General features: G+C 32.0%; 2 protein-coding genes and 1 non-coding gene across 3 annotated transcripts; 2 read left to right on the top strand and 1 right to left on the bottom strand.

The window, feature by feature from the left end:
• Window positions 1-4,300: 4,300 nt before the first annotated feature.
• LOC110722519 lies at window positions 4,301-5,266 on the bottom strand. The gene is made up of 2 exons (XM_021901789.1): window positions 4,627-5,266; window positions 4,301-4,545 (listed from the first exon to the last, which is right to left on the bottom strand). Exons 1-2 carry the CDS (start codon window positions 5,264-5,266, stop codon window positions 4,301-4,303), a joined length of 885 nt encoding a protein of 294 aa, XP_021757481.1.
• Window positions 5,267-17,501: 12,235 nt separating this feature from the next.
• On the top strand, window positions 17,502-20,392 carry LOC110722718 (B2 protein-like). Its single transcript, XM_021902007.1, has 5 exons — window positions 17,502-18,348; window positions 19,084-19,184; window positions 19,371-19,454; window positions 19,663-19,773; window positions 19,891-20,392. The coding sequence occupies exons 1-5, from the start codon at window positions 17,649-17,651 to the stop codon at window positions 19,930-19,932; spliced, it is 1,038 nt and encodes a 345-aa protein (XP_021757699.1). The 5' UTR covers window positions 17,502-17,648; the 3' UTR covers window positions 19,933-20,392.
• A 1,723-nt stretch (window positions 20,393-22,115) lies between these two features.
• Window positions 22,116-22,187, top strand: TRNAC-GCA. The gene has a single exon. It is a non-coding gene; the product is annotated as a tRNA-Cys (tRNA).
• Window positions 22,188-24,000: the final 1,813 nt, after the last annotated feature.

Genomic DNA, 24,000 nt, shown 5'->3' with positions numbered 1-24,000 from the left:
ATTTAATTATATGTAAAACTTTGTTAGATTTGTACGTGTCAATACATGCTTCATCAATATCAAATCTTAATAATGCATATAATTATATACGAGTAATAAATACACAGGGTTAATGTTATACACTTCAGATGTTCTATTTATAGAAATAAGTATAGGTTTCAAGTTTTCAACACATGATTAGTTGGTTAATTTTAAAAATTTTAAGCTAGATTGTGTCAATTGTTTATTTTAAATGTCAATTTTGAACTGGAATAAATTCTACTGCCTTGTAGGCTTGTACGTGCGTTTAGAATTTTACCTACACTCCTCGTTTTAAAACATAAGACTTAAGATTTGGCTTTTTTATTTATTATTTTATTAGCAAAATTTACACGGAGTATATCATAATGTAAACGTTGATGTAATTAACACGTTAATAAATTATACAACTATATTTTATGGGAGAGGAACAATTTATCTTTATAGTATACAATATTAACTTCATACACTTCCCCCAAAATAATGAAGCATCTAATGATGTAAAGGAAGTGGGAAACATTCAAATACTACGTATTAGGGGATCTTGCCACATAAGGATATATTGTATGGAGTAGTTATTCAATTATATACTTGTGTTTTTCACTAATGAGCGAGTAATAATATATTTATGATCAAAGTTTGGTGTTGGCAACCAATTTAAATGGGAAGAACTTTTTTAGAGACGAAGGGAGTATTACAATATAAATTGTTGTGCTTTTCTGAACCGACTATGGTCATCATCAAAACATGCATATATATATATATTTACAATAAAAAAAAAAAAATTATACTCCCTTTTTTTTTTATTCGCATCAGTTTGACCGACACAGAGACGCAACTTTGACCATCAATATCTTTAATTATTAATTAGTAAAAATTATAACAAAATTATATTATGAAACTAGACATTATGATGAATATAATAATATGTTATATAATATAGAGGTGAAAAAATTAAGTCAACTATAGTATGTGAATAGTGTAAAATGCATTAAAAAAAAAAGAAAAAAAAAAAGAGAGAGAGGGAGTAACACTTAAAAAAATATTTCCTCCATTATTTTATGATTGCAACATTTTCCTAAAATAAAAATTTCACAATAGTTGCAACACGCTATAAAAGAAAAGTTTTTATAGTGAAAATTGTACTATTACCTTTATTTAAACCTCATGGCTCACTTGATTATAAATCTAAGTTCTAACGGTCTAAACTTTTATCCCCATTTTAAGTGTATTATATCATGTGTGATCCACTTATCTCAAGTATCGTGATAAAGTGTATGTTGCAACCATAAAGAAACGGAAAAGTACTCTCTCTCTCTCTCTCTCTGTTTTTTTCCTTAAATGCATCACTTTGATTTTTGCACTATTCGCATACCATGATCGACTTAATTTTTTCACCTCTATAATATAAATAAATGTTATTATATAATATATCATTAGATTAGTCATAATGTCTACGGAGTAGCTAGTTTCATAATATAATTTTGTTATAATTTTTATTAATAGACAATTAAAGACATTAATGATTAAAATTGTGCCTCATCAATTGTACCGGTGAAACTGATGCAAATAAAAGAAAATACAGGGAGTATGTACTATTGGAGGCATAGAGGAGCAGCATAATAAAACACAAGATATTTAGTGAGAGAGATAGAACGAAGTATAGAAGCATTCAACAGAGGCAGTGATTACTTGACCAATTGGTGGGATCTTATTAAAACGTGGTGGGGGAAATATCCTGGTGGACTGATACCTCTGTTAAAATCAGGGGTAAAATTGTAAATATGTAATTTTAGACTCAAAGGTTTACAGGTGGTCCCCCTTGATTGGTCTATGTCAGCACACTGTACCATCCTATTGTTACCACGTGATTTGTTGTGTTTTACCGTACATCCTTTTCCACGTGTATGGCTGTCGTTTTACTTTTTTTGAGTTTTTTCTTAAAATTCACAAATATTACTCTTACCTTTTTTATCCACTGTTGAAGATACTCTGGTAGACTGGTACGGAGTCAATTTCTACAGTAAATTTATTTTTGGACATCATGGAGTAGATTTTTACTACTATTACTCCGTATTAATGAAAATATTAACTAACCAAAATAAAGTAAATAAATAAAAGAATTGATTGCTATTTTTAGCATCGAATGTCAAATTGCATAATGAGAACAAATAATCTTCAAATCAAGCAACTGATTGTCCCCTGCCTCTATAGTTACTTACAAACCTTCATATTGTCGATTGGTTAAACACGGGAAAATAGAAAATCTTATTTTGTGTATACTTTATTATTACAGAGTAGAAATTGCAAAATACTTTAAATTTGCCTTCACATTTTACGACGACAATGACATAGATTGATTAATTATAATTAAATGAATACGTATCGTCTACATATATGTTCATACAAGACTGATCAGGAGCAAAGACAGACTTAATTATTTACTATATCTCCAGATAATATATCAATCTAATCATTATTTATTAACATTATTTGGGTTTAGAGTTGGCTGGTATACGTGTTATGTCCCGTAGACCAGCAACCATTTGTTTCATCTTTTGAAGTTTACATCAGCTAGCTGCAAAATCAATAGCATGATGTGCTTTTTGTTGAAATCTCTTGTTGAAGTTGACTTAATTCTATCATATCGAAAGTTACAAACAAAGTCAATATAAGTTACTTGGGTCAATGCCTGAATTAAGCACATCAATGGGGAGGTGGCTTGGAAAGGATTTGAGGAAGTTTGCCGAAGCAAGGAATGATTAAGAGGACTCAAATCTTCACTTAAGAAGTCATAAGTATGAGCTTGAGGGGAATGAACCTTAGAGAAAGGGAAGACAGACTCATCGAACCATACATGTCTCGCAATGATTATACGCTCACTCGAAATATCATAACATTTGTAACCCCGATGATTACTTGGATAGCCAAGAAAAACACATGGTGTAGAACGTGGTTGAAGTTTGTTTACCTTAGTGGAGGGAAAAAGGGGGTAACATAAGCAACCGAACACCCTAAGATGTGAATAATCAGGATGTTTTTAATATAAAATTTGAGTAGGGGACTTGAAGTCGAGAAGTTTTGTAGGTAGGATATTGTGAAGATAAGTTGCCATCTCTAAAGCATGATGCCAAAAAGTGGGAGGCATAGAAGCATGACAAAGAAGGGTACGAACGATATTATTAATGGTCTTAATTTTTCATTCGGATTTACCATTTTGAGGTGAAGAATATGGACAAGACAAGCGGAAAACCATTCCATGTTGGTGACCAAATTTAATAAAAGGGTCATTTTTAAATTCAGTTCCATTGTCACATTGGAAAGCTTTCACTTCCCGTTCAAATTGGGTGTGAATATAGGTTCGGACACGAAGAAATAAGTCATAGACTTGAGATTTAGAGGCAATCGGGAAAGTCCATAAAAAATTCGTGTAATCATCAAGAAAAAGAACATAATATTTGTGCCCAAGAGAACTAGATACGGGAGATGTCCATAAATCACTATGAATAATGTCAAATGGCATAGTAGTATGAGAATGCGAATTGTAAAAAGGCAATTTTATTAATTTTCCCAAAGGACAAGAGTGACAAACATCAAGACGAGCCTTATTACATTTGATTAATTCACTACTACGCAAAGAACCTAAGACTGCATTTCCCGGATGACCTAAGCGGGAATGCCACATACTAGGAGAAATAACTGCAAAAGCTGACGGAGTGGAACATGAAAGGACTTGACGATCCGAGAAGAAGGGATATAGATCGCCACTGCTATTACATCTCACTATTTTTCTCCCCGTCTGCAAATCCTTCACAGAAAACCCAAAAGGATCAAACTCAATTGAAACACTATTATCGGTAGTGAATTTTCTAACAGAAATTAGATTTTTGATGAGATTAGGAACGTGAAGGACATTTTTGAGTTGAAGTGTGTTTTGGTTTAGAGATTCATGACCATAACCTTTAATCGGAACTTTGCTACCATCACCAACAATAATAGAATTATTAATGTTATTGCTCAAATTGACATATGAAGACAAATTACCTTGGGAATTAGTCATATGCGATGTAGCACCGGTGTCCATGTAGTAGTTCGGATAGGCAATGGAGAAGGTATGCATATCTTGTTCAATATTCGTCGGAGCATAACCCGAAGAGGAGGATGAATTTCCCATGAAATAAGCTTGCGGAGGTTTGGAACCAAGAAGACCCGGCTGCTGACCTTGGGAAGCGGCCAGCCGTGGCTTCCACTGATATGAAGCAGGCCCTTGTGTAGGGTAAGGTCAGGGAGGAGACGCCCAAGGCCCTGCATTCCAGTACTGCCAAGGAGGGGGCATCATCCGCCCCTGCCCAGGCTGTTGCTGCTGTTGGGAAGCAGGACCCCAGCGCTGCTGCTGCTGCGGGGGCTGCTGCTGCTGCTGGGTGTTCCGGCCAGCACCCCCGGCAGTGGTAGTTTTTCCCTTTCCACCACCGCCTTTTCCCTTATTTTTCCGACCACTGTTGCGAGAATTTCCACCACGAGATTGTGCTGAATTTTGAGATTAATCTCCAACAGATTGTGAAGCCGAGGAAGAGGTATGAGATAGATGCGCCTCCTCATGGATTTCACTGGACATGTCGGATGCATTGGTTTGCTCCTCAAGTTCGAGCATGGAACGCAACGCATCAAAGGAAGGAAGGGGATCGAGATGACGAACGGACGTTCGAAAGGGTTTATACTCCTCCGAGAGACCCTTCAAAAGTTGCAAAGCCATTCGATTGTCGGAGACTGTGTCACCAACGTTTTTCATACTATCCGCAAGGGCTTTGAGATGTGAGCAATATGATTTAACACCATCAAATTGGTCAAGTTTGGTGTTTGTGAATTGCGCATCAAGGGTTAAAGCACGAGCAGATTTGTTATTATGGAAGAAATTCTCCAACCTTTTCCAAGCGTTGACAGCCTTGTCATCGGGGTTGGCGATGGTGTTGAATAAGTCAAAGGATATTGTCCCATAAATCCACTGTCTAACAATGTCATCAAGGCGTTGCAAGAAAGCCAAATCGGCAGCAGTTTGGTCGGGTTTCTTGGCAGAGGGATCAACCGGAGGAGGAATGATAAAATCAATTACCATGTTTGCACGGCAGTGGAGTTGAAAAAGAGTCTTGCATAGGTTGTATTGAGTTCCCTTGTAGTCCAGAGTCACCGGAATACATGCTTTGATGTTGTTAACAGTAGTGGCCGGATGGAGTTTGCTAGAATCGGCCATTGAAGAAGAGAAGAAGAAATGAGCAGAAGAGTTAGGGTTTCGGATTGAAAAACCTAGACTCGTGATACCATGAGAGAATGTGAGAGATGAGAGAATATTTGCCGTGGCTTTCTCATTGATCAAAAGTCAATATATAATACAAGCGTATACTAGGTTAGGGTTAAGGCTACATTAGTAATTTACAAACTAATTATATACTTGATTATTTACATAATCTAACAGTTTTTGGGGCATAAAAATATAATCTAGTGTTGACCAATAATTACTTGATATTTGTCTTCATATTCGTTCCCAGATAATCAATAGATGAGTGACATAAGTCAAATAAATCGTCCAAAATTGAAAGTTTTGTGAAATAATATATGGTTCGGACAAGATGTCTGAATGCTTTGGTGGGTTAAAAAACTTATAATTAAGGGCATGTTCACATTTACTTAATTCAGTTCAGTATAGTTCAGTTCAGCTCTAATCAGTTCAGTTCAGTTCAGCTCCAATCAGTTCAGTTCAGTTCAGCTCCAATCAGTCCAGTTCAGTTCAGCTCTTAATTTTCCTCTCTCGTAAAATATTCATTTCAGCTCAATTCAGTTCAGTTCAGCTCTAATCAGTTCAGCTCTAATCAGTTCAGTTCAGCTCCAATCAGTTCAGTTCAGTAAATGTGAACAAACCCTAAAGCCACACATGTTATTTTGTTCACAATTCAAACTCAGTTGTTAGCTAGGGATTTCTACTATTAGGTCATATCATTGAAGCACAAACTCTCATAATATAGTCCGAAAAGCACAAAACACAAACACCGTATGTATTGGTTAATATATACGTAGTATAAAAATTAAAATTTTGCCCTCACTCTAGACTTTTTCCTCAACTTTGATAAATTAATTGTTGGAGGGGAGATTTTCCAATTACCACTCTATATATTATTATTATTATTATTATTTTTAATAAATCTGGCAATCTTGTAGAATACAAACCGATGTCTATCATTAATGAGTACTCCCTCCGTCTCTAAATTACATTTCTATTTCTCTCTATTATGTGAGGAACAAATGCTAGAAGTAGGAATGTAATTAGGGACGGGGAAGTATCTTCAATAGGTTAATTAGCAACCCTCAGGAAAATCTCTCATAATAGTAGTTAGCTAATTAACAACTGAATTTGATACTGTAGTTTAAAATAATAAAGTCAAGTTTATAAGTAGTGTATATACAAGCAATAATTGAATCACCATCAATAAGTTTGAATTTTCTATTAGTCAATTAGTTTAGCTCAGTGAGACACTAATATAAGTCACACAAGTAAATTATATATAAATTAATTTAGAAATTGTACGAAGGAAATGTAGCTGGCAAATACTAATTAGCTCTCTAATGACATCCTAGTATGTAACCAAAAAGCAAATAATACAATATAATTTAAACTAGAAGAGGCAACCACCTTATAAATGATCACCAATGAAAATCACAAGTAATGAAATAATGATCATGGGTGCAAGCTTATATCATTGCTTTGATAATTTTCCTTCATCTTTTTAATTACATAATAATAATTATGTTTAATAATTAATAACTAATACTCCGTGTTAAGAACCTCTTTTTAATCAAGTGGATAAGCGCGACTAAGCTAGCATTATATGCTAATAACCCTATAAATGTATCTCCTATTGCTAGACTAATAAAGGATTAGACACAAATAGTTGAAGACAAACCAATGAATTGTATGTTATGTGTATTGTCTGTCTGTCTTAGCAAAAATTAGGCATGAAGGTAGATTTGGTATCATTCACTTTACCGATGGACACCTGTTGGTTACTGTATTTTAATTAATCCCATGCTTTAATCTATAATAAAGTATAATTAACTAATAATTAATTTATAATAAAGGTTTTAATAGCGACCTTTGCCAATTTGGAAGAGTCAATCTCTTTATGCTTCTAATAATAATACTTATCAACTAATGTTAGACAAGAAAATAAAATAAACAAAGTTTGGTAAAGTTTCAAGTGTGATTTAGAATTTATGAAATTAATTTAACTTTAATGAAGAACAAAACTTACTTAAGTGAAGATATTCCAAAAATATTTCTCAATTTTACATTAAAGACAATGATGAAAGCTTTATGGATTATATTAAATTATAACGTAATTATATTTTGTTTGTGGTCCTTCTCCTTTACCACTTCCAAGTTCCTCCAACTAAGTACTTCTACCCAAGATAAACTCACCTAATTATTGGGATCAGTTCGATGTAGTACGTAGAACCTAAAGAAAGATTATTTTTTTTCTTTGTTTTTAAATGTGGTCCATTCTAAATAAAATAGAAGTAAAAAAAAAAATCTGGTCCATGAAGGATTTTGTAACTAAGAAATTCTTATAAAATGATGATCTTTTAATAATTGAATGCAGATTGTAATATATTAGACATAATTTAATCTAATTTTATAGTTAGTAGATAGACCTTGTGCTTTAATTTTAAAATTAATGAATCTTAATGAATAAAAATAAACTCAAAAGCTAATAAGTGAGTTCAAATATAATGGGTCTTACTCTAGCTAGTATAAAAGAACGAATAAAGTACGGAGTATTAAGTGAGTTCAATAACATTTTGCATGTTAATACTAGGTATATTATAATTTTATTAACATCTGAATATAAATTAACAAATATTAAAGAACTAATAAAGTATATTATGAAAGAATTTAGTATTAATTTAAATACGTAATACCATAGCTAGCTATATTATTAGCTTCTCCTATAAATAGGTATTCGATACAAAATTTTCAAAGGTATGGTCTAATTATTTATTGTCATCATTATATATTTCAAAATGCAATATTAACCACGATAATAGGAAAAAAAAAATCCCTAATACTAATATGATGAATAGTATTGTGGTAGAAAACTCACCGATTAATAGCATCTCAAGTAAATTAGCAAAATATTAACAATAGTTTATTTTGAAACGATATTATATATGACGAATATAGATATGAGTCAACGTGTAAGATGTTGATCCGGTCATATCAATCTTTCCCTAAAGAGCAGAAACAATATATTGAAGTATGTATTAAGGTAATGTCTATCCATCTTATCATCTACTAACCTTCACTAATTTTCAAAGCATTCAGTGCTAAGCTCAAAAGTGGTACGGAGTAATAAAGTTCATGAAGCATTTCTTATAACACATATTTTAGTGTGATTTAAGTGTGTTGTTACATCACCCGCTACACTTATGAGTTGTATACGACCAAGTTTACATGACTATACGTCTTTTAAAGTAATCAACAAAAGTACTTATCGCCTATAATAGTACTTGGTGATTGACAACACATTGGCAATGAGTAATCCAACATACTCAGTTACGGATGAAACTATTGACCAAGTAACAAAATGTTCGTTCATTGATTGTATATTTGTGTTTGAGGGATTCTTAAAGATAGAGAGTTGGATACCCTAATTAAGTAATTAGTAATTAGAATCTTGAAATAGACCAAACAGATCACATGAGTCCCCCAGAAAAAAGGACGGAGCTTTTACTAATTGTGACTTACTTTTTGAGATCTAAAATGGTTTATCCGACATGTGACAATTATTGGTCATTTTTAGTACAATTTGTGTCACTTGTAGTTTACCTCTTCTCTTCTCTTAGGCAAGTAGGCAAATCTCCAACAGTAATTTATTGCGATAATAATTTATTTTTATTTTTATTTTTATTTTTTAAAAAGAGAGTAGAATATTAATTACTCCAAGTCATTGGTGGTGTATTGCAGTGTTGGAGCATAGACTGCATGATAACATAAGTGGTCAATCAGTAGAAGTTTTTGAAATTGAATATTATGAGTTTTCAAAGAGTATACAACTGCTAATAGTCTCTATATCACAAAGAAATTAAAAGACCAATTACAATAATTAGTGGTTTTTTTTTAAAAAAAAATATTAGTGGTTTATACGAAATAGAATACCAAAAAACCAAAATAAATAAATAAAATTATAATAGAAAATAGAAGAGAAAACAAGGTTTTGTGGGAAGCCAACTGAGACCATAAAGAGTGATACAAGGACATTAACAACGGAGACCAACAAGAGCAACGGAGAACCTAGAGTTGTGACCACGAAACAAGGACTAGGATGATGGAGTTCGATTGACTATAACAATGAGGAAGCAAATTGCGAGGAAGGTGTAGTTTAAACCCCGTATAAAATTGAAATGTAATATTTAGGCTAAGCATCCTTTTATACGAAATATGTCACATTCCTTTCTAACTAAAAACTTTTTAAAAGGGCGAGACAAAATGTTTTTTTTTTTCTTCTATAATTCATATTCACATAATAAATAGGAACCAACGATATTATTTTCCAATTCTTTCTTCTATCAACAAGTTTGGCATCAGCGATAATTATCAAACCACCCAAATAATCTATAAATCAAGCATATTTTAGTTATCATTTTGATATTTGAAAAGACTAGATTATCTAATTGGAGGTTTAGATAAATGATACTCGTAATTATGATGATGGGATGTTCTTCAACCGGCAATATGATTAGTTCATTAGGAAATTTTCAAAGTAACTAATTTCTGTTAGCTTACCTCATAGGATCTTGCTATTATTATGCTTTAACACGATTATTTTAATTATTAATATTTATAATTGTTATCATTATGATGATTATTATTATGTTGCTTGATGATTATTTATTGCTTGATCACACCTTTTTGATAGAAGGAAGAAATATTGACAATATTTAACACCAAAAAAAATGTTGACTAAATTAATTAGGGAGTATGGAATAATGAGGGTAAAAAAAACTCCAAAATAAGAGGAAAAATTGAAAACGATAAAGGAGGGACACTCACGTGGAGACCAATACGGTTGGTGTTGGTTTCCTATCTCTGTTGCACTTGGTCTTTGGCTTGCGAATGAGAAACACTCCAAGTTGAATTATGAGTTAGCGTTTTACTCTAATAATAATACTAATTATATTATTGTAATAAAGTTACTCATATATATTTAATTAATCATTCCTAGGTTTCACCATTATTAAGGTTGGCACCAATTCATAAGTTTATTTCATTATTTTATACGAGTAAATATACTCCAAAAAGGCAAAGTGAAATAAAGTATAAATAATGGTGAACTAATTATTGATTTGTTTATGAACTAACTTTGTACGGCACAAAGGCAAATAAAATCAAAGCATATGAGATTATAATCCATGTGAAGACAATCATGGGAATTAGGCAATTTCTTGAAAGTTTGTTAGTGGACTCTCTAATCCTCTCAATTACATCATATTATCTCATATTAATATTTTAATGTCAATTTGTTTAAGTGTTTTTTAAAATTATTATATTTTTTTAATAATATAAATGGAGGTGAGTGGGAATTTGGTTCCTCTTGATGAGTTTTATTCAATGGTGCAAATCAAAGCTTTTACTTCCTTTTTTTTTTTCTCTTCCTTAGACCTTTTTAGCCTTCTCTATCATTAATTGATTTAGTAAATTTCTTGCGCTTTTGCTTAATATATGTGATTTGGTGTATCAAAACTTAACTTGATACCCTAGTATTAGCACCTTTCTAGCTTCTCTCACCCTTAGTTACTATTGAGAGTTTGAACAAAACCAACTTGGCAAGAGGAGAGGAACACATTAAAGTCCTTGTGTTTATTTAGTTTATCGAACAGTTACCTTTTTAATTGAAAGGTAAATTGTACAATGTAGCTTTATTCTATATTAGAAAAATCACAACAATTTAAATTTTGTTGTATATACACATTAACTTGATTATTGTTTTTTTTTTTTTTTTTTTTTTTTTTTTTTTTTTTTTGTTTAAAATTAGTTATCATGTATAATGTTATAAATTATATATTTCGTATTAACAATGTATATAAAGTAGTTCTTAAAAAAAAAAAAAAAAGAACTAGTTAGTTATCAAGCGGTGCAATGCCAAAGCATTAGATAGAAAATTTCATGATCATATACAAAATGGGCTTCATGGAACAATCTCCATCAAAGTTTAGAAAAAAAAAGCTCTAGGGTCTGTTCACATTTACTTAACTTAACTTCAGTTCAGTTCAGCTCCAATCAGTTCAGTTCAGCTCTTAATTTCCCTCTTTCATAAAATATTTATTTCAGCTTAGTTCAGTTCAGTTTATCTCCAATCAGTTCAATCCAGTTTAGTTCAGCTCCAATCAGTTCAGTTCAGCTCAATTCAGTTTTTGTGAACAGGCCCTTGGAAGAAGTTTGCAAATATGTTCTCCTCAATTTTTTTTAACAATCGACTATTCATGCACTTTTGTGCTTTGGTGCATGCTAGCTTGTGTTTAAATTAACAATTTTTGTGTGTTCTTCGTACATATAGTTTATATCAATATATTTTCACCGTACCATTAAAACAAATTTTATATGCTATTTGTTCTCCTATGTACCCTTCTATCATTTTACACACTTTGATTGCCATTGAACCTGATTTTGCAATCTAATTACCCTAATTACATCTTCAAACACCTTAAAATTTAATGACAATACACCTTATTCACCTTATTCAAGTCACACTCAATCTTTAACCATCAAAATTATTAAATTCTTCAATCAATAACCGTGGCATGTAACATACGAATTATGTCCTTTAGGCAAAAAAAGATAATAGGAAAAAAAAGGGGAATTCCCGAGGTCATTGATCTAATTGTCCTCATATATATTGAATCTCACTCTTTTCAATTCACAAGCTATAAATTCACCATATTAATCAAGTTGCAAAACCATGTTCCATTGATCTGGTTGGAGGACAGTGAAGAATTTCAACCTTAAAAATTTCTCTTGTCAAATGGATTTTGTAAGATGAATTGACTTGTGGCATATTCCATGATTAAAATATACATTTTCTACAAATATTATAGATCAGAAAATCGACTTCAATGGTGAAATTCTTTATAAATGCCAAAGAAATCAAATATAAAACTATAAAGTTGATTGATACCCTTAAATCTAAATATTGTTGGTTGACCCGGCTACAAATTTCACAAATATATAAGACAAGTAGTGATATTTTTCTCCAAGGTATCACTTCATTTAGTATTAAGTGTAATCATACGCCACATTAATTTTTGCAAGAAAACTTGAATACACGCAATATTGGGACTGAATATTAAAAAACAATTAACATACAAAATACAGACGACTGCAAATCTAAAATTTGTACACGCCTCTAAAAAAATTCATACTTTATCGAGTATTTAATTGCCAAACTTGTATTAGGTTTCACAATGTGTAAAGTGAAGACTAGAAAATTTAGCTAACATAATTTGTCATATGTCAATTTAAAAGTTAAGAAATTTAAGTGAAAAACGGAATTTACCTATTCATTGATTTTGATAGGTGCTAAAGCCATAAGAATTATATCAAACTCTCTTTCTTTGCCTCACTTTAACAACCTATGGATTATTGAAGCAATTTAAGCTGATTTTGTCATACTTCCAAGAATCTAATTAATTACTAATGATTCAATATTAATTTAGTGCTAAAATATATTGCAAGTTGATTTGTGTATAAGGTGTTCTGTACATGTTGACATCCGTAGTTTGTTCATAACTTTATATAATTAGTCCCCAATAATTAAATAAAATCGATTGCTCGAGTCACAAGTTTGATGAAGATACTGTAAAGCATATTCATTTAGGATTCCCATGAACAAATCATGATTACATGCTTAATTAGATTTTATGCATATTAAATATACTAGAATGATTAAATAACGATGTTATAATTTTGTAATGTATAGAAAAATTAACTTAATATACGTAGTATGCAGAATGTTACTACATGGCAACATTTTGTAATGGCGAAGATATTACATAGCAATATTGGGCCTTAAGGAACGCGGTCACTTTTATTTGGGCCTTATTTATTATACTTCCTCTTTTTTTTTTTCATTGCACCAAGAGGGATTTCACACTTCCCAATGCATTAGTTTAGCTATTAATATCTTCAATTTTACTTTTGTAATAGTTATAAAAATTTGATAGTTGAAAAGTAAATTTCAAAACGAATCTAATTAGATTTCACATGACTATGTTTTTATTAATGGATAAATTACAAATGATAGTCAAAGAAGATTAAGTGAGTAGTGTAAAAGTCCTTATGGTGCAATAAAAGAAAAACGGAGGAAGTACGTTGTTTTTGTGATAAACATCTAAGAGTTGATAACTTCAGATTAGATAGGATCGGGAAAATCAACTAAATAAGCTTTGATATGGGTTAATCAGAGTTGCTCAAATTTCAATTGAAATAAGTTATAATTAGCTCACATAACTTCATAAGATGAAATGTGTGTTTTTTCTTTTCTTTTTTTTTGATTCAAATGAGGCATCAAGCCAGGCAAAGGAGCAAATACAGCAAGCAAAAAACAAAAAAAAGCAAGCAAAAAACAAAAGGCAAGAACACAATTTTACTTATATTGAAGTACTAACTACAATTGATCAAAGGGACAGGTGACCAAAAACGTATTTTAAGTCTGAAAGGTTATTGGTCCCATATCAATCCTTTGAGCAATTGCTAAAATGTCAGGCTATATTGGGCCAAATAAGATGGGCCTGATTTCTTTGTTTTGCTATTCTTAATATGAATGCATGAAATAAATAATTGTTGGAAATGAAAATGGAGGAGGTTAAGATTAGATGGGCTCCGCTCTACTCGTTATGTTTGGGGCTAAATCCATAGAGAGTATAATTCGGCTTTTAAAGGCCTTTTTGGTTTTGCTAGCTTGACGATTTGATTTTGAAATACTGTGTTTTTTACTTTTCATTTTTGAAAAGCATGCAAAAGACCTATCTGAAACAGTTAGATTTGTCGGCCCATCTGTTGAGGATAATTCCAACTAAGGTTGTATACCGGTCCAAAACCGGACCGGATCTGACATGGGCCGGGACCTAAATCCTTGATTTTTAAGGATTGGAGACCGGACCTGATTCACCAGGTCCGGTTCCGGTCTAGCCTAAAAATCAGGTCCGGTCCGGGGTTGGACCTGAATATACCTGCTTATTGATTTTTTTTTCCTTTTTTAAAAAATAATATAAAACTGCTGACCTATTTAGACCTATTTTTAGATCTTTTTGGACCTGTTTAGTCTTGTTGAATAAAAAAAAGTAGCTTTACCGATTTCAGGTCCGAATCTGAGGTTTTACCCGGCCCGGACCTGAAAACCCGGAATCCTTGAATTTCAAGGACCGGGACCAGACCTGAATCTACAGGTCCGGTTCAGGTCGGTTTTTAGGTTCGAGCCAATTTTTGTACACCCCTAATTCCAACGGTCCAAACTAAAGGATCCGAAAACTAATTTGAATCCGATCAATACATCTAAATTGACGTGTCTATCTGATGATATTATTTAAACTTGTTTTTATTTAGTTTTCTATCTATACATTTTAAAAAATATGAGAAACCACTTATAAATAGTGTGAGGATAATTTATAATTTAAAATGTTTGTTAACTTTTATGCCCATATTGATAAGTATGTTAATTGCCTGTAGGCTCTTCTTTGTGTGATTCAATGATCTAACTCTTAGGAAATAGTATTTGGACAACTCTAAGATGCTTTATATACTTATTTGCTTTCATAAATGTTAATTGTCTTTAAAAAAAAAATGCAAAATCTTAACACTAATGTTTGCAAATTTAAACCTTTAAAAATATTTGTTTACATATGTTCCCTCTTTAAAAATATTTAAGCTAATGCCTTTTGGAATAGAACAAATTTGGGTTAACCATTGTCCTGAAATGGTTGCTCCTTATGTACTCTCGGACTCTTTGTCCATTGATTAATAATATGCATTAGCTCGCTTGTCCTAAAAAAAAAAAAAAAAAAAAAAAGTTTTCTCTTATATTGCCAACAACTAAAAGAGCTCTTTGTGAATGATTAGCTAGAACGTGCATCACGATCTTAGCTACCTTAGTAAAATAAATAAGCTCAACTAAATTATACATGGTCATGGCCGATCTAGGTCGGGCCTAGGCTAAAAGGTGCATTCTAAGATGGGCTTGACCGAAAAGTTTGTGCTAAACTTGTTTTATGAGGTCAAAAATAGCCAATTTACGACTATTTTCGTCTTGAATTTCAGTTGAAAATTAAAGCACTTTTTAGGCTACACAATTTTTTACAAAAATATTATAATTTCGGATTAGTTTGACCCAAACTAGAATTCCGTCTAAAAATTATGTCCTAACCCAAGCATTTTATGGGCTGAATCGGTCTGGATTATATTTGATCACCTCTAAGGCCCTGTTCTCATCAGCTTATTTTCAGTTAAGTTCAATTCAGTTCAGTTCAGCTCTAATAAGTTCAGCTCCTAATTTCCTTCTCTCATAAAATATTTAGTTCAACTCACTCAATGAGAATAGACCCTAACAGTATATTATATATTCATATAAATAAGTTAAAAGATAAACTATGATGGAACATGTGGCATATTTATAGTTTGCAAGAGAATTTTTTTTTCCCCTATAAACAACTACACTACTTTTGCAAAAAATAATATTTCAAAAAAAAAAAAAAGTTTCCACACCTTAACAAACTAGACAAAGGATAAGGGTCTAACCCCAATCCACCTACTGTACCAGGATTTAAGGCCTAATAGAGCTTTTTTCAATGCTTGTGTTTTTTCTCATGTTAGACGAGCTTGTAATACAGTTGCCCACCACATTGCTAGGTGGTATACCGGATCTTGTGATGAACTTATTTGTACTGGACCTTTCCCGCAGAGTATCATCACTCAGGCGGAATTGGATTTAATTTAATAAAATCTCGTGCTACCTTTCCCTAAAAAAAAAAGACCTAAAAAAAAAACTTAATTTTTCAAAAACAAAATAAAAATCCTTAATACAAACAAGTTTAATTCATTTAATTTCTTTTATATTAGCGCTTAATTTTTTAAAAAATAAACTTTATGATACTTGTTTCAACTATGATTTGAATTGAATATCCCTTTTGTCGATTAAAGTAAATTACTATGTAGTATAAATTTATTGCTCAATACTCTGAATTAAATTTATTTAAATTATAAGTATTATTTTTTACTTTTTATGATATATCTAAAAATTCGAAACAATACACGTCTTTAACTATAAAAAGTCATAACCAATGTAATCCATAAAAATAAAGCCATAAATCACCATGTACTCATGTAAGACTCATGTTCAAATTCTAGCCCTTAATCCACTCCACTCAACAAAAACCAACTTTTGAAACCAACCCACTCATGTACAACATAAGCCCATCACTAATCACAATTACCCACCACATATTTATCCCTAATCGCTCACTTAAAATCACCCACATCATCAAAATCACTCACTAAAATTCACCCACATTATCAAAATCACATGAATACAATCACCATCTATGTAATATGTACCCCATGATTCCAAACCCCATGACACAACTCAACCAATAGAATTGCACCATTAGTCTACTTATTAACAAATACCAACAACCTTATTATTTGTCACACTCATACACTTGTCATTTGCCCCTTTTATTTATTATCTCAACTTACAACACTTTGCTCTCCTTGGCAACTAAGCAAAATATCCATTTTTATTTTACATTTAAAAGTATCTTCTCCAAATGTGAACTCACCGAACATCCTAGAAATATTAGGACATTCCTATGACTTTTTCTAAATAATCCGTTCTTCTAGATGCTATCTTTTCATTTTCTTATCTTTCTTAATTTTACGCGTCTTATTTGCCGACGCTAGTCTCCTATTCGCTCACCTAAACCCACTCTTTAAAATTTAATTATGGAGTATTCTATTTTTTTTTTCTATTTAAGAAAATCAATTTATGTGACTAGAAAATTTCTTGTAATAACTTAAATATTACGAGTAGCCTTTTAGTGATCTATAAAGTACGAAATGTCATTTTTATACAAATTTTTTTTTTTTCTGTTTTTTACCCATGACATTTTGACAAAAGACTATTTAGATAAAACCATAATAAATTAGCATTTTTCTAATGGAATTAAATTAGCATTAATTATACATAGTGATGTGTAAAATTGTTATTAATTTTATTTATAAAATATACAAATTTACTTTATCCAATATATTTAATGCTTATTCTCGGAAGACTAATTGACCGTGTAAATTCACTCTAAAACACAAAAAATGTACAGTTACATTACCTTTGACAACTTAACACGTTATCTCACTGATTTTCCTTGAACTTTCCTCAAAAAAAACCTTTTCTCTCTATATATATAATCCCATTTTCCATTTTCCCCCATTTCTTAACTCTCTTAAATCATACACCAAAAAAATAAACCCACAATTTTACTTTGAAATTTTTTAATTAACCCCTTTTTAATTTTCTCAGAGACATTTCGTCGAACACATGGAGAGCAATAATCAACAATCATTCTTTCAATTCAGCGATGAACTTCGTGTTCACACCTCAAATTTAGCCAATCTTTCTCTTAACGATTCAATCTGGAGCGTCAATTCTTACCCCACTAAGAAAACAGAGGATCGCCGGAATTTCGATATTCGGGTCGGCGGAAATCTCGAGCCCAACCCCAAGCCCAAGGGTAATTTCGTCAATAACAACAACACCCCTCTTCCTAACAACTCCGATTTCAACTCCTTCAACAATGGCTGGAAGCTCGGGTCGGGTATCAATCTCAACGGCGGGTTCAACAAAGGGATTTATTCAAAGGGTAGTATGGGACATATCAGTAATCAGAATGATCAATTTTTGAGGAATTTTAATGTTAATGTTAATAATAATAACAATAATGTTAATAATAATAATAATAATAATAATAATAATGTTGGATTAAAGGGGCACAAGAATGTGGCGTTGAAAGGGGATGATATTATTGGAGGAGGAAAAGGGAAGAAGAATAAAGAGGTAAAAAAGGAGAATAACAATAAGGATAGTAACAGTAATAATGGTGACAGTAAAAGTGGGGTTGATAAGAGGTTTAAGACTTTACCTCCTTCTGAAGCACTTCCGAGAAATGAAACTGTTGGTGGTTATATCTTTGTTTGCAATAATGATACTATGGAGGAGAATCTCAAGCGGCATCTTTTTGGTATGTTAATCTCATCCCGTCTTATTGTTATTGTTATTACATCCCGTAGTTGTTAAGTCCGTGCGTTGTCTGGGTGTTATTCCTATTACTCGAGTTTGAAAAATAAGATTTAGGTTCGGTCAATGGTGGGATTATTGATTTCAATTAATTTAATTTTAACTGTATTTTGCATGGTATATGATTTAGAATGTTAAAAGGGGTATATATTAGGTTAATTTATATTGGAAGCATGTGATATTTCAGAGATTGGAATTATGTGACTTGTATTGTACATGACATGTTTTTTTTATGCAATATTTATAATTTACGGAGTATGTAACACGAAACGCTTTCGGTTTATATGCTTCCTATATTATAATTTGAATTTATCATCTAACTTTTTGTATGATGATGCTATATGAATTTGATGAATTGTCTTTAATTATAGACGATTCCTAATCGTTTTTATGAGATAAGATTATGCTTATAAATCAACAAATATGATGTTTTAATTCTACAATTAATCAATTTTTAAGAGTAGTTCATACTTGCAAATCAGATAAGATCATACTTAAAATCCAAATATGTTGTTGAAGGGTTGATTTTAAATGTTGATATGTTGATTTCAATTAATTATGTGTAGTTTTAGTTATACATATAATATAAAACATGATTATGGTTAGAAAGTGGTAGTATATGATCTATGAAGTGGTTGGAAATGGGCGAGATGACCATGTGTTTTGAATACTTTTACAGGTTTGCCGCCACGTTACCGCGATTCGGTGAGGCAGATAACTCCAGGGCTACCCCTCTTTCTGTACAACTACTCTACCCATCAGCTTCATGGTATATATGAGGTGAGTCATACTTTCAATTACTTTACTTAGTGTTGGTGTAGTTAGTTATGACTTGTATGTTACTCATAACTTTAGATTAGCTTATTTTAAGGAAGGAAAATGACTTTTGATTTACCAGTTTTTCACCAACTTGAGTGTGATTAGGTAATGGAAAATGAGAGCTAATGATGTATTTTATTGTTACAGGCTGCAAGTTTTGGAGGGACTAACATTGATCCATCAGCCTGGGAGGACAAAAAGAACCCTGGCGAATCTCGGTTTCCTGCTCAGGTAGATTACAGTTTGTATTTTCGCTTACATAAGTTAGTTAGTAGCATAGTGGGTTACTTGTTATCTAGATTCAATTGTGTAGATGAAAGATTATATTATGAAACATGACAGTTAGGTGTGAGTATGTGTGTATTGATGAGTTTAGAGTAAGATAGTACTGGTGTTCTGTGATTTTGTTTGTGTACTTATCGTCTGAATTTACTTGTAGGTGAGAGTTCAATCTAGGAAACTTTGTGAACCTTTGGATGAGGATGCTTTCAGGCCAATCCTTCATCACTATGACGGTCCCAAGTTCCGCCTTGAGTTAAGCGTGCCAGAGGTAAATACTAAATACCTATCTAACATGATAGGCATTTGCATAGCACTTATCTTAGCTATGTAACCTAAAACTATTGAGGTCTTATTAAGCTGATATCCTTATGCTGTGTATTTGCAGGCTCTTTCCCTTCTGGATATTTTTGACGAGACTAAGGCTTGAGAAAACACAACCCTTGTTCAGGGGCGTCTATACAGCACACATCATACAATTCTACAAAGTATTAGTGACCGAACTAAGTAGCCAGATAGTAATACAGTGTGGTGAGTATGAAGACTGAAGGACACATACTATCAGAGACAGAAAGTTTGTTTATACATATATATACTTGTAGTATATGGTTAATGACTGTGACATACGTTTTGTAAAATTGGCGTAGATATGTCACTACCCCCTGTATGTCTTCCTATTTATGGAAATAAGTATGAAGTACTCCGTATATGAATGATGATACGAGCTGCTGCGAATAATGATTTTCATGGAGCCTGGCTTACCACAAAGCGGGTGGTGCTGGTGCTGGTGCTGTTATTGTACTAACCTATCTATAAGTGGAATTTTATGGTTTTTACTCATAATGAGTGATATATGGTATATGCTGTTTTAAAGCTAAGTGATTAGTTTATCTTTAATTGTTTTTCAATACAAAATTGGAGTACAGGTGAAAAGAGGAGAGATTCTTTTCGTGAGGATATGTACTTGTGTAGATCTACTTTTACAATTGGTGATTGAATTTGAAGCTATAGAGGTACTTTTTTTTTTGAAGCTATAGAGGTACTTTTGTACATACTTTAGTTCCATCTTCCTCTAGGTTTGATATATGAGATGGGGATAAGACAAAAGAATAAGGATTTAGAGATGGCAACTGATAGGTATACTGGTGGAAAGGGCGAGTTGACTAGGCATACGCGTATAATGACTTTTTTTCTTGAAAATAAGATTGAGATAAAAGTTAAATTAATAAACTTATAAACTCTTTTTATTTTTGATAATCTGACCTTCTTTGGTTGAATAAGAGGGGTTTTAATCCCTATTCCCTTTATCCCCATTCCTTATTTCAAAACACAAAACAATGTTTTTTATCCATATCGTTCAACCTTACCTTTGTATGTCACATATTCGAACTAGATACTTTCGCCTGCTTTGTATGCTTTTAATGGTTGAATTTGAACATGGGCATCATGCATATGACGCCTTAGTCCTCAATCCACTATATCGTTCTCTTTATTTTCAAAATAATCTATCCCTCTGTTAAGTGATGTAGAGATGCTTCTATTTTCCTTATGAGTTATGAGTTATAGTCATTGCTATTTATTTTGTGTAAATTGAAAGTAAAGGTTTGTTGTTGTACCTAATATATCCAAGTGAAGAAGTAAGTTGTATTAACGCATTTGAAAGAGTAGTTAGGAATTATGATAAGATAGGGGTTTACCACCCAATGCATAACTTAACATAATAGTCAATGTTAAATTGTTAACCACTATTTGGGTTGATGTTGAACTATCAATTGTTTATTAAATGGAACTCTTCATTTATACGCTGCAACTTATTCAAATCTTGAGGGTCATATTCAAACTTTGATTATTTCATAATTTGGACTATTATCCATGAATTTATTGTTTTCTACTAAATATCTACTAATCATAGTCTACGAAAAATGACATACTTGTATTAAAGAAAATCCATTGCAATCTTAGGGCAACGACTAGCCAAACTTGGTTTATTTAAAACTATGGGACTAATTAATCTTTCCTTCAATATGCATTTTCATAATCACATAATAAGAGTATTATATCCATTTTTAGGAAGATTAGTTTAGTTGAAGTTATCTTTGTAGACGTCAAACACTCAGACTCAATAAGTTTAGTTGAACTTAATATTTTGATCGAGCTCATATTATCTCCTATGGAGTTTTAGTTATCCAAACTTTGATGTGCTTGATTTCGGTTCGTTTATTATTCAAATTGTTACACGGTATATGTTAATTATGTTAAGTTGGCAAGTCTTGACAATTGAGCTTCTAAAAGCCAAATGAAGTTTTTGTCCTCAAACACAAATATGTACGGTGTAAATATGTTAGTGAAGGAAACTAGGAATATTCATATTTCTAATATATGTAAACAAACAAAGTTTAAAATTATGCATAAGTGTTTTTTTTTTCCCCTCCTACAATCCCAGCTATTGGTATTTTCTTAAAAATTAAATTAAGAGAACAGATCAAATTTTGAAGGACCCAGCTTTCAAGGAATCATTTAAATGTGGTGTAAAATAATAGTAAGTGGCAGATGTAAAGTTCAACCTCATTAATACGTTTATATAATAATTTGAGGAATAATTATTCACACAAAGGGTCCATAGCTCAGTGGTAGAGCATTTGACTGCAGATCAAGAGGTCACCGGTTCGAACCCGGTTGGGCCCTTTTTCCTGTTTATTTTATTTTAAAAATTACTATTTTTTTGAAGATTCTAAGCTAATCTTACGCAATACTGTTTATGAATAATATCAACACGATAATGTAAATTATACTTCCTATTATACAATCAACAAAACATTAGAGTTCATTTGATATAATATCATTGAACTTTGAATTTCAACAAATGATTTAAATCATCCATCTCATTAAAAAAAGTTTATATATATGGTGTAATATTTAGAGATTGGTTTTGGGATCCTAGAGTCCTTTAATTTATAACATAGTAAGAGTATTTGGGAAAATATGGCTCATCCTCAATAAAGAGTGTTGACGATATATATATAGACAAGTACATAAGACCTTAGTACGATGAAAATACCGTTTACTCATAATCTATTCCCAAACACATCGCTTTTCTTCTTTACTCATAATTTCATTTCAATAAATTAAAGTAACTACGCAATATACACCGAATTAGACAATACCTTATAAAATATGGGATTGTAACGAAAACACTTTGTCTAACCCATATTATACTTGTCATCGATTAATTTTTGTTGTTATTAAGAGTCATATACACAATCGTCTCCTAATCACTTTCACTTTCTTAATTTTTATTTTCACTTTCACAAATTAAACAAACCCTACATTACAACACCTAAAAAATTAATATTTGATTATAAAAATTAGTTACGTGGACAAATAAAGCACCTAAATAAGCATAATTAAGTATTGAAAGTACTAGGTTCCAAGCATAAAGTTATATCTTGCACATCCCAAAAATAAAGTTGTAATTATAGCATAGGTGAAGTTAAACTACCTTCCTCTGTTCATCTGTCCCCTACAACGGTCGATACTTGCATAAAATTTAATTTTAAATTAGCGCCGCACTAATTTTCAAATTAATTTTGACTCCCTAATCCTTGAACATCTGCCCTCAATTTTCTCTTTCTCGTGACTCTCAATTTGCAATTTCTTATTTTTCATCCTTTATATAAATGCCACCCTCTTTTTTCTTCCATTTATCAACTTAACCATAAATCCAAAAAATATTAGAAAATGGGTAATTGTTCTTTAAGAAGTTCATCATCAACATGTAACAAAACTCACACCAATGTCCGAATACTGACGGATTCGGGTCGGGTTATCGAAATCGATGGTCCGAAATTAGCTCAAGAAGTTCTCGATGATTTCCCGGGTTACGGCATCTATCAAAAGGGTCACCTTACATTGCCATTGTTCGAAGATGAACTTCTTATTAATGGTCAAGTTTACTATCTACTACCATTTGGGGTGTCTAGTAGCAAGAGTTTATCCGAAACAGGGTTGTCGAGTGAGCCTACGAGCTTCAGGAAGGATCAAAACGCTGCGTTTGAGGTTTTGCCTTCGAAAGGAAATGGTGTTTGGCGGGTGAAAATGGCGATTGATAGTAAAGAGTTGGAGGAAATGATGTCGGGGAATAATGCAGAAGCCTTGATTCAAATGATGAGATCGGCTGCGAAGTCGTCGGAGAATTCGCCGGAAAGGAGTTTAAGGCGGCGATCGATGGCTTTGATTGCGGCAGGGTTTAAAAGTCCGGTGACTCCCCGGAGGCTTATTGCTTGTTGATGCTCTGTTTTTTTTGTTTTTTTTTTTTTTAATGTTATGGGGGCTTTGATTTTGTGGGTCATATTGGACTCACTTTAGAGGTTGTGTGTGTGCAATAATTTACTAATTATGTACGAGGTAGTTTATTAATTGGACTCCAAAAATGGCAAATTGTGATTTTTTTAGTATTTTTTTTACATGTGATTAAATTTTCACTCTATTTTACGTCTTT

This window comes from Chenopodium quinoa, unplaced genomic scaffold (assembly GCF_001683475.1).
Source record: "Chenopodium quinoa cultivar QQ74 unplaced genomic scaffold, ASM168347v1, whole genome shotgun sequence".
In the NCBI taxonomy this organism is placed as follows: Eukaryota; Viridiplantae; Streptophyta; class Magnoliopsida; order Caryophyllales; family Amaranthaceae; genus Chenopodium; species Chenopodium quinoa.
Note: the sequence above shows the minus strand (reverse complement) of the source record. Positions and strands in the feature narration are given on the sequence as shown.

Excerpts from the sequence above, each read along its gene's own strand:
- LOC110722519 (XM_021901789.1), bottom strand. The coding sequence starts at position 5,266 with ATGGCCGATTCTAGCAAACTCCATCCGGCCACTACTGTTAACAACATC. Across the intron at positions 4,546-4,626 it reads CAATGCATCCGACATGTCCA|CACAATCTCGTGGTGGAAAT; the intron begins GTGAAATCCATG and ends CTCAAAATTCAG.
- LOC110722718 (XM_021902007.1), top strand. The coding sequence starts at position 17,649 with ATGGAGAGCAATAATCAACAATCATTCTTTCAATTCAGCGATGAACTT. Across the intron at positions 18,349-19,083 it reads TCTCAAGCGGCATCTTTTTG|GTTTGCCGCCACGTTACCGC; the intron begins GTATGTTAATCT and ends ATACTTTTACAG. Across the intron at positions 19,185-19,370 it reads AGCTTCATGGTATATATGAG|GCTGCAAGTTTTGGAGGGAC; the intron begins GTGAGTCATACT and ends TTATTGTTACAG.